This window comes from Melospiza melodia, chromosome 3 (genome assembly GCF_035770615.1).
Source record: "Melospiza melodia melodia isolate bMelMel2 chromosome 3, bMelMel2.pri, whole genome shotgun sequence".
Taxonomy (NCBI): domain Eukaryota; kingdom Metazoa; phylum Chordata; class Aves; order Passeriformes; family Passerellidae; genus Melospiza; species Melospiza melodia.
This window is the reverse complement of record NC_086196.1, coordinates 41,552,201-41,562,242: the sequence shown is the minus strand read 5'-3', so window position 1 is coordinate 41,562,242 and position 10,042 is coordinate 41,552,201. Positions and strand designations below refer to the sequence as shown.

The window sequence follows — 10,042 nt, the reverse complement described above, 5'->3', positions numbered from 1 at the left end:
TAAGGGAAAAGTGGATAATAATAATGTAGCTGGGACCTCCATTTTTCCCATGGCTTTCTTTGCCCTTTTGTGTCTGTGCCACTCTCACCTCCTCTAATTTAGTCTTCAATTACAGAACATAGTTAAGTACCAAGATTCTCATTACTTACAGACCTTGCAGATCTGCAAAAGCTATTTCACCTCTCCCTCCTGGCATGGCTTAGTGAGTCGCTACCCAGACCTTGCCCAAGCAATTTTTTCCCTTGTATGATTAAGGGCTAAAATCATCAGAAAACCCAGGTAATGGTCAGCATTCAGTCACCATTTATTGTGAAATGGCTTAAATAGAGGTCACGGAATACAGAATTAGGTCTGAAGGGGACCTCTGGAAATCATGAAGTCCATCCCCCCTCTCCAGGCAGGGCTACCTAGAGGGGGCACAGGAATGTGTCCAAGTGGGTTAGAATGTCTCCAGAGAGGAAAACTCCATGACCTCCTTGGGCAGCCTGTTCCAGTGCTCTGCCACCCTCAGTGTAAGGAAGCTTGCCCTCCTGCTGAGGTGAAAGTTCTTGTGTTTTAGCCTATGCCCTGTCACTGGGCACCACTGACAACAGTCTGGCACCATCCTCTGGGCACCCACCTTTGAGATATTTACATGCATTAATGAGATCCCTTCTGTCTTCTCTCCTCTAAACTATCAGACTCAACCCCCAAAGATACTTCTTACAAAAGAGATGCTCCAGAGCCCCCATCAGCTTTGTGGTTCCCCACTGGGCCCTCTCCAGTCACATCTTATCTTTCTGCTACTGAGGAGCCCAGAAGTGGACACAGCACTCCAGATGTGCCCTCCCTAGGTCAGGACCTTCTCCCTTGACCTGCTGGCTACACTATTCCCAATGCACCCTGGGATCCACTGGCCCTGCCGGGATCCACAAGGGCAGTGCCAGCTCATGGGCATGCACCAACACTCCCAGGTGCTTCTCTGCCAAGCTGCTCTCCAGGAGGTCAGTCCCCAGCCTGTGCTGGCACTTGGGGTTATTCCTCCCCATCTGCAGGGCCCTACACTTGGCCTTGCCGAACTTCATTCAGTTTCTCTCCACCCAATTTTCCAGCCTATCAAGGTCCCACTGAATAACAGCACAGCCTTCTGGTTTATCAGCCACTCCCCACAGTTCTGTTTCAAACTTGCTGAGGGTCTCTTTCCTTTAACTGCCTTTCACTGAATGGAAGAGAGGATCTTTCCTGTTTTAGTTCATGTTAATCCCTGACTAATCACATACTGGTTTCACTGTCAGAAATATTGTGTTGAGGGTCCTACAAAGACACCCTGAGCATGGAATTACTCCTGCATTGTACAGTTCTTATTTTAAAGGAAGGACGCCTTTTTAATTTTCAGTTGTGATCATGCAGAAAACATAAAAGATCTGAAACTTCTATTTTATAGATAGTATTTTAATTTCAAGATGTAAAATACAAAACCCTTAGAAGCAATCTTAAGGATATTTCCACAAAGACTTTTTTAATGGTTTCATTTTTATATTGCAAGTCTGTTACCTTGGAAAATGCAAATATATACCATCATGAATTGTAATATGGGACATACAAAGACTCCTTCATGTAGCATAAAAGGATTGTGATCAAATAATCAAATAATTTAATGCAGCAAAGGTTAGTTTAAAAAGTATCCAAGTATGTATTCCAGACATAGACAGCAGATGTTGATTTACAGCTGGACCTGTGATGGAAGGCATCTTCTGCCATTATCCCTGTAATGGGGAAGAGAAAGAGAATTGCTGCCGGCATGTGCATTTAAGCTTGGTGGTATTAAACTGAACTGACATTCAACACATGCCCTTCACCTGCATCTGTCCTGTCCCTCTGCAAGTTGTTTGGAAGTCCAGCTCTAACCAGCTCTTTACAGTACAGGGCAGGCAAGGAAAAAATGCAGGAAAGTCCCCTAGGAAGTGACTCCCTCCTTAGCCTAAACCCACTGACCAAAACTCGAGAGACACCAATGATATGCATCATATTATGCAGAAGAAAGGAGAACTTCTATGGTTTTAGGGTACAGAACTGAGAACAGAAGCCCAAGTTAAAACTGACACTTATCCAGTTTTCCTCTGTTACCCCAAATCTGAGCTTGGTAAGGCCAATTCCAATGAAGTCAAGTTTGGGTTAGGCCTTTGTACTCTCTGTGCCTTTATACCTGCAAGGCAGGATTGATAGCAAATCTTTTGGCTAGGGATATGACATGTGACAATAGCCTAGTGATTGATGTAAGTAAAAAAACCAGATTTTTCATATCAGCTAGTGGAGATAATTCTTGCATTTTGGCCCATGGGTACTCATGACATTTGATAACTGATTTCTTTTTAAAAACACTACACTGAAGAGTGTCCATGAAAAGGGGACAGGCTCATTTTAGTTATTCCATCAGATCAATTCCTGGGCAGTAAAGGCTGGCAGAGCTTGCAGGAGAATTGCATGTTAATAAAGTTGGAGGTCACTCATTTTTCTAGTTAATTATTACTTGACAGAAATGCATTTATGAAAGCCATGCTACGTATAACTATTTAACTATACTATGTACAGCTGCTTAAAGAAAGGGAAGAAGCAGATATTTCTGAGGCCAGTGCCAGCATGCAAATAATTATCTATCCCATTCCTATAATCATCTTGGCCTTATCATTCTTACCTGGTGTGCATCTGAGATTATGTAAGTATTCCAGGTAATATTGTCATGTGGGATGGCAGTTTCTATGCCACACTTTTTCTCTACTTTTGGAGAGTATCTGTCTTTGGTGAGGAGAAAGATCTTGACTGCCAGAGTCATCTCCAGTTTCAGACAGTGACTTACCTGTCTCAGAGGTGCAGCCCTGTCACTGCAGCACGGTACATTGCCTGCTGCTGTAGGCGCTGCTGTGGTCCAGCATTGGCATGTACATTTTAGCCACGATGCAGTAGCTGACTCCAGGCCTCAAATCTTCTATTTTAATTACCTTGTCTTTCCCTTCATACACCAGGACCCTGTGTTGCTTCATACAGAGTGGAGAAAGAAGAGCCAGTCAAGCACGTTTCCCTAGCAAGTGTGTCTGAGAGTAAAGTTCAATGAGAACAGAGGATGCAGAACAGCACATGAACTTACACAAATTCAACAGCATTAATAACTTATTTATGCTTTTAAAAGAAAATTCCCTTCCCCCTCCCCTCCCAGATTCCTCTCCAGTACCAATTTTTTAAACTAGGTAATGGATTATGAAGTATTAAGTTGATGGAAAATAATACAGGGAGGAATTACAAATCAATTCAATCAAATTCAATTCCTGAAAGATAAGCCTACTTGGTTTTCAAACACTTCCACAGTCATTGCTGCTCTCACAATCCCAGAAGACTCTTTCAACAGCAAAACAAATAGGGTGTGCCCACACTTTTCTGGCTATTCAATGGTAAAGGGTTCATATCTGAATATACTCTTACCTCATCTAGCAAGTTGTTAATTATGAAGACTTGATACAGCAGATCATAATAGTTTGTCATTGGTATTTTGCTGCCTCTCTTCCTTCTATAAGGAGAACGCGGAGCCTGGAGCTTTACTGTTATGGATTTGTTGCTATGAACCACAGTGACCATTGGAGGTCCTATCATAGCTATGGAAAAAAAACCAAAGCTATAAACACAATTATAGGTTATGAATAATATTTCCAAGAATGCAATTTGAATCCTTTCAACGCTCATGGTACCAACAGTATATTATGTTGTACTTACTCCTCAAGTGACACTTTGTAAATTCTTGCTTCTTGGTGTTTATTGGTTTGGTTATTGTTATTTTGGAGGTGACATTTCCTGTGTTTGTAAATCTATCTTTGAGCTAAGCTTTTTGAAATTCCTTAGAGCCGATGTTGCTATGTGCTGACTGGTCAAGAAAAATTCCAAAATTGCCCTGATTTTCTTTTTCCCTCGTATTTGTCTTTGTGCTTTCTGCACAAAACATCCATTTAAACCATTTCAGCTGTGCCAAGGATGCAGTTTATGTCATCACTTTCAAATATTTTGGAATCAGCTTGGTTAAACACAGCTAAGGCTTGAAGCCTATGCCTGCATACATGTGTGTGCAGCACCAGAAGTTTGGGGACACGGGGCAGCAGCTGCCACACAAATCCCTCCAAGAGGAGGAGGAGGTGGCACAGGGCAAGATATTCTGGTTTTGCTACAAGGCACTTTATGTCAAAGCTTGTGGTTTCATCTGTGCAGGAGGCTCAAGGTAATTTGCACTTCAGGGCTGTGGAGTGACCCACACTGGCAATTTGATTTGGCATTGGCCAGTGAGGGAAAACAGGTTAATTCATGGTGAACTTGCTGGTAGATAGACTGCTATTGTTCATTGTGGGCAGTCCTCCATTTCTAACATACTGTGGCACTATAATGACAGTGCTAACCAAAAGCTTTGCACATGTCCTTTCTGTGTCCTTTCCTGCAGTCGGGATAACACATAAATGTGACAAGAATAGTGGCCACACACCACACAGCTCTATTCTCTCTTCTCCCCACAAGGAAAAAATGCTTTCTTTTTTATTGTCTTGAGTCCTGTCTTTCCAGCAGCTCCAAAAATGCCTGAAAATTATTTGTGTACTTCCATGCCCAGAGGAAGAGCTCGAATTAAAGGGATTTTTTGATCTTCTAATTACTGGTAAATGGCTGTTTAGCCATAATCGCTTGGCTTTCAAGTGTGTGGAGAACTACTCTGGCACAACAGGTCACCTGAGAGCTATTACTCACTTCTTTACACACAGCTTTGTGGCTAGAAAAGGATAACTCATGTTTGCAAGTTGTGAGCAGAAATGATGTGTTTCATGCCATGGAAGACCAAACTCCTTCCAGGAAAGTGTTTGCACTTACTTTCTCTCCAAGGAGTGAATCTGCAGCTGAGGCTCCAGCTGGAGTAGACACCAGCCAGGGCTGCCCTCACTCTGCTGTAGTAAGGCTCCTGGATGTCAGAGGTCTCATGCGTTAGGTCACAGACATGGCTTGAAATCCCCCAGCACTCGTCTTTGTTTTGCCACGTGCTCTGCCCATACCTGTGGAGAAAGAGGAGGAAGGATGTAAACTTTAGGGATCACTGCCTGTGTCCATGCAGATTCTCAGCCATCTGTTTTACTCTTGTGGCACTGACAAGGATCCTGCCATGGAAATTAACTGCCTTCAGTTTGATAACAGGGCAGGTTGATTTCATGGGTGCTTGGGAGCTACAGGTTTATGTCTTTTCTGAAAGAAATCTAAAGCAGAGACAGGGTCACCAGCCCTGTCAGAAGCTGTCTCTTAGCTGCCCCATGGGAGAGGTGGGCAAGCTGTGGCTCAGCCAGTGTGCTCACTGATGGGCAGAATGCTGGCTTTCACTAAACTGTTCCTCAAGGGCAATAATCATTTCAGGCACTCACCAGTGTGCCAAGGATGGGAGAAGACCCTGGAGACCAGCCCCTAATGTTGCCTCAATCTTTCCAAGCAAGGCACCCTGAGAGAGTGCTGTGGGCAAGATAGGCCACTGAGATGCATTTAATGTTCTATTATAGAATAACTTGACATACCCAGACCTGCTTGAGGCAGGTGGCTGGACCCAGTGGCTTTCAGACGTCCCCTGCAAACTACATTTTCCTTCAAATCCTTGGTGCAATGAGGGTGCAGAGCATGGTGCTTACTCCTTGCCTGCCTTGTGCTGCTTGACTGCTCCTTATGGGATTGGTAAGTGCAGAAACAACTGAGAGCTGGCAGCCAAGCAGGACATGGCTGCTGCCCAGGAATGAGAACCTCCTGCCACCTGAGAAATCATTTTATGCCCAGCAGGGCTGAGCCCCAGCCCAGTGGGAGGCGCTGGTACTTACACTTTGTACTGCACAAAGTAGAGCGCATCTCTGGCCTCTCTGGCCCACCCAGGCTGCCAATGCAAAGTGGTGTTGAAATTTAACGAATGGAACTCTACCTTCTGTGGCTTAATCGAATCTTGCAGGTCTTGGTTTCCCAAAACTAAAAGCGCTGCAGATAAGAAGGAATGATAACATAAGGGGTTTGTCACAGACACGCTCCTCCATGCTGGAATCAGAGGGTATTGCTACAGACCATGTTGCTTCATGACTAGCAGACCACAGGGAAATTAAATCTCCTGGATCTCACATTCTAAACTTTCCAAGTCACAAAGTCGAGCAGTTGCAAAATAAACACATTTAGAACTATGAAAGGAATACTTTTATGTGGTTTGAGTGTTTGAGGCGGGAGTTTTTGCTGTTTGTTTTGGGTTTGTTTGTTCATTCATTGTTATTTTGGTTTTCTTTTTTCCTTTTATGTTGGTTTATTGGTATATTTTTCCTTAGTGAGTTTGCTGCTGTGAAAGATGCCCGATGATCATCCCAGGAAACAAACCCTTCAGATCTCTTCACAGAGTCTGCAGTGAGCATCCCCATCAATACTTAAAAGTCAAGTGCTCTTTCCTGCTTTACTCCACAGCTCAGCTTTAACCTGAAGAGATTATAGCTCTTTTAACTGTTACCACAGTCGTGTTTACCAGCTCCTGCCTAATAAACAACCTCCTGAAATTCACTTCTTTTCTTGTCTGTAGCACTGGAAAAGCTGTCTGACAGTTTTCAAGATATCTATTTTCAAGCTGCTATATTACTTATAACAGGTTCAGTTAACAACCTCTCTGAATCATTCAAACCCTAATATTTTTGTGGGTTTTGCAACCCAGATGACAGCAGCTTTTAACCTGGCAGAGCACAGAATCAGATAAGACTTGTACTGGCTGAACTAGAACTGGTAATACAGCCATGAAAAAATCTAATGGCTAACACGTTCATTTTATCTGCATTTCAGAACCTGGAATGATAAAATAACAAACTAATTTGAAAGTGACTAGCTTTTGAAACCCACCAAAAGATACAGAGATTTCTTGACTCATCCAAAAAATTCAATAACAAGCCCTGTCCTTCCACTCCCCCTTCCCTTCCCACATAGGAAAATAGCAAAAAGCCCTTACTTACAAGTTGTCTCATCCTGAAGCAGGTGCATCAGTAAGCAGAGGAAGGAAAGCATGATGATCCTCCTCATGCTTAGGAGAGCAGCTCCATGACTGAAAAGCACCTCTCTTCCTCTTGGGCATGTCCTATGAGGAAGTAATTGTTAAGCACTCCAGAGTTCCCCTTATTTTCAGTGGTTTCCAAATTCCCCGGTTTGGCTTTGGTTTAATTTAACTGCAAAACATATGAGTAGCTCTAAATTAAACATGAGCAATTGTTCTTTCTTGGCAGCTGTGGTCATGCAGAGTTTGGAACTAATTATGAACCAAGCCATTATGAAAAAGGTCCTTTTTTTAACACACTAATTCCCAGATGATGTCTGCCAAAATTGCTTTACCCCATAAATTTATCACAGATGTTTTCTTTCTTGCCATGCTAAGATTTTTAATATTTTATTTATTTATTTATATTTATTTATTTACTTTCAGCTCACTGGTTGCTCAGAGCTGAAGAACACAAGAAATTTTGCTCTGAAGATATAAAAGACCTACCCATGGGATGCGCTTTGGGTTTGATGGACTGCCTCTGGACCAAAAGGAAGAGCTGGAGTTTGCAGGTGTGCTGGTGGCAGGACATCATCTAGGGGGCTGTCACTGGAGGAATGAGGGGCTGTGAAATCACTTCTGGCTGTTGAACAGCATGTTCATCCCATGCTGGCTGCCGGGGAGATGCTGGGATGCTGGGGAAATTGCAGGACTGACAGCCTCCAGCCTGGAATTAGGAAGATAAGCCCAGCCCACAGGGCAAAGTGCCACTCTGGGTTGGACTTTCAGACTGCTGGGAATCGTATGCCCCAACTGGTGCAGGTGTGCTGCACACACACTGCCTGCACAAATATTGGCATTTGTCGGTGTTATCCTCTGCATCCTGCCTGCCCAATGTGTCCGACCCTACAAGCTTGACCCCAGGGCTGGGGATGCTGGGGCTCTCCGTTGAAAAAAATCTCACTTTGTTCTTGCAAATGCTTTAATGCAGTCTGCCAGGTGGGAGAGGAGTTTTGTGCTCCTGGGATGTGTGGAAAGCTCAGACAATTCTGTTGCTGGTGGGGAACGCCGTGCTGCTGCCTAGGCTTGCCCCTCTCTCTTCCCTCCCCGAAAGCTCCCCGATGCTGACACCCACTGGTACTTCACTGCTCATGCACTAGTGCAACTAAGCACAAGTCAGGATGCTTTCTCTTTCTGCAAACTCATGATGATAAGCAGGAGGAGAAAAATGCTAATTTTGTAAGACTTAGCGCAGCCCTGTGTAATAGCTTTCACAAAAGGAGTAATGGATGTGAAGACTACCTGTCTACTAACAAATAATTGTCATGAAATCATCTTTACTTTGGGGAAACGTGGAAACAGAAGACTTGTCAGGTCAAAAAAAGTGCAAGTTCTGGTTCAAATGAACTTATTTGAAGGCCACCAGTTATATTGAACAAACTGAGCAACATCTAGTCAAGAAGCTGATTTTGGTCAGATAGATGGGCACAGGGTCTCAGTGCAGCTGATCACCTATATCTCATTATACTAGCACCAAACCTGCCCCATATATAGTAGAATGCTAACTGTGTAGCTTTGAATAATGAAATAGTCAAACCAATTTAGGGAATTAAAGAACTGAGAAATAATGAAGAAGAAAAACCCCACCAAATTGCAGGCAGGAGTCAGAAATTCTATCTCCAGCTGCAGATTTTTTTGAAAATTAATAGTTTGTTTACTTTAAATAGTTCCCCACGCCAAATTCAATTAGTATTTCATCATGTTATATGAGCTCAAGTACGGGAATAGGGAACTTTTACAAACCAATCACTAGACTGAAAAGTCATCAGCGTTTAGTCACAGGTCATGTATTTATTTACTCGAATTGTACACACCTTCCCATATCCCGAGAAGCAGCCCATTGCCAGGAGCTGAAGTGTGGACCTTTGTCAAAGTTCCTTTTGATGGTGGTTCCTCCTAGGAAAGCAGAGCTGAGTGCCAGCCTGCCAGCACCAGCGGGTTTTGCTCGGAAAGGGCTGCTGTGTGCTGTGGTGAGAGAAATGCCTGTCACATGGGTGCTGGAAAACACCCAGCGTTTCCTGCGCACGGCACCGCGATAGCGCTTTATCTGCAGCTGGGCTGTGCTCTGCGCATATCGCTGACTCCTCACACACTTTCTGCTGTCATTGGAGCAGCCGCTGTGGCAACAGCCGCCTATTGGCACCTGTGCTACTCATCGGCCTCGGTCCCACTGCTTCAGGGCTTTGTGGGGTACAAATCAGCACAGCCACAAGGAGCAGCTGCACGCACACACGTGTGCAGACATGTACGCGTATGTCTGGAGTCTCACAGAATACCTATATAGTGTATATACAGTGTATTCGCAGTGTATATAGCACATTTCAAAATGTACACTATCAAGGAGCACAGGATGATGCAGGCTGCAATGCTGTTTAAAAATGAGAACTGCTATAAACAATATTAAAGCTACGCTGAACAGTGCTTTATGAAGAAATGGAAAGTTGAAGCGTATTACTTAGCCCAGGAGAATCCACAGAAGTAGTTATGCTACTAGCTCATCCTAGCTTACACTACAGCATGTTTCTGATCCAAACCATTGTGAAACAGCAGAACTGATATTTTTGTGACCCAACATAAAAAAACCATGGGTATGAGATTTTTTTCCATTGCTGGAATAGAAACCTATCTGAATGCTGTGTAAACAGCTTGCTTTCTTTTGAGGATACATTATTGCTACACAGAGGTAAAAGTCAAGTATTTTTGCTGAAAGCTGCTTGACTCATTTCATTTGAAAGGACCACCTCCTTGTTACTCTTTTTTATTCTTGTGCCCTTGAAAGAGTTGTTTCCCATACATAAGAGGGGGACATGCAACCCTGAAAATGCTACTGCAGCACAACCTTTGGGTTTGCAGATGTGAGTCTGACATTTGCAGTGGATGTCAGGGTGGGTTTTGCTTACATGCCTGAGGATGTGGGAGGATGAAGAAAGCATACCCAAAGCATGCAGGGAATAC

The 10,042-nt window shown here is 43.6% G+C and overlaps 1 protein-coding gene across 2 annotated transcripts; it reads right to left on the bottom strand.

Moving 5' to 3' along the window:
* Window positions 1–1,515: 1,515 nt before the first annotated feature.
* On the bottom strand, window positions 1,516–9,074 carry IL22RA2 (interleukin 22 receptor subunit alpha 2). 2 transcript variants are annotated; one of them, XM_063153460.1, is made up of 8 exons: window positions 8,902–9,074; window positions 7,535–7,754; window positions 7,008–7,129; window positions 5,856–6,006; window positions 4,876–5,054; window positions 3,457–3,626; window positions 2,837–3,014; window positions 1,516–1,745 (listed from the first exon to the last, which is right to left on the bottom strand). In XM_063153460.1, exons 3-7 carry the CDS (start codon window positions 7,072–7,074, stop codon window positions 2,859–2,861), a joined length of 723 nt encoding a protein of 240 aa, XP_063009530.1. In that variant the 5' UTR covers window positions 7,075–7,129; window positions 7,535–7,754; window positions 8,902–9,074; the 3' UTR covers window positions 1,516–1,745; window positions 2,837–2,858. The 2 variants fall into 2 exon arrangements, with proteins under 2 accessions (XP_063009530.1, XP_063009529.1); XM_063153459.1 differs by having other exon boundaries at window positions 7,535–7,636.
* Between the last annotated feature and the right edge of the window lie 968 nt (window positions 9,075–10,042).

Bases quoted from the DNA above. Each gene is read 5' to 3' on its own strand.
- IL22RA2 (XM_063153459.1), bottom strand. The intron at 3,627-4,875 runs GTAAGTGCAAAC...TTTTTTCCATAG, and splicing joins ATTCACTCCTTGGAGAGAAA to CTATGATAGGACCTCCAATG. The intron at 3,015-3,456 runs GTAAGAGTATAT...CTCTGTATGAAG, and splicing joins TTAACAACTTGCTAGATGAG to CAACACAGGGTCCTGGTGTA.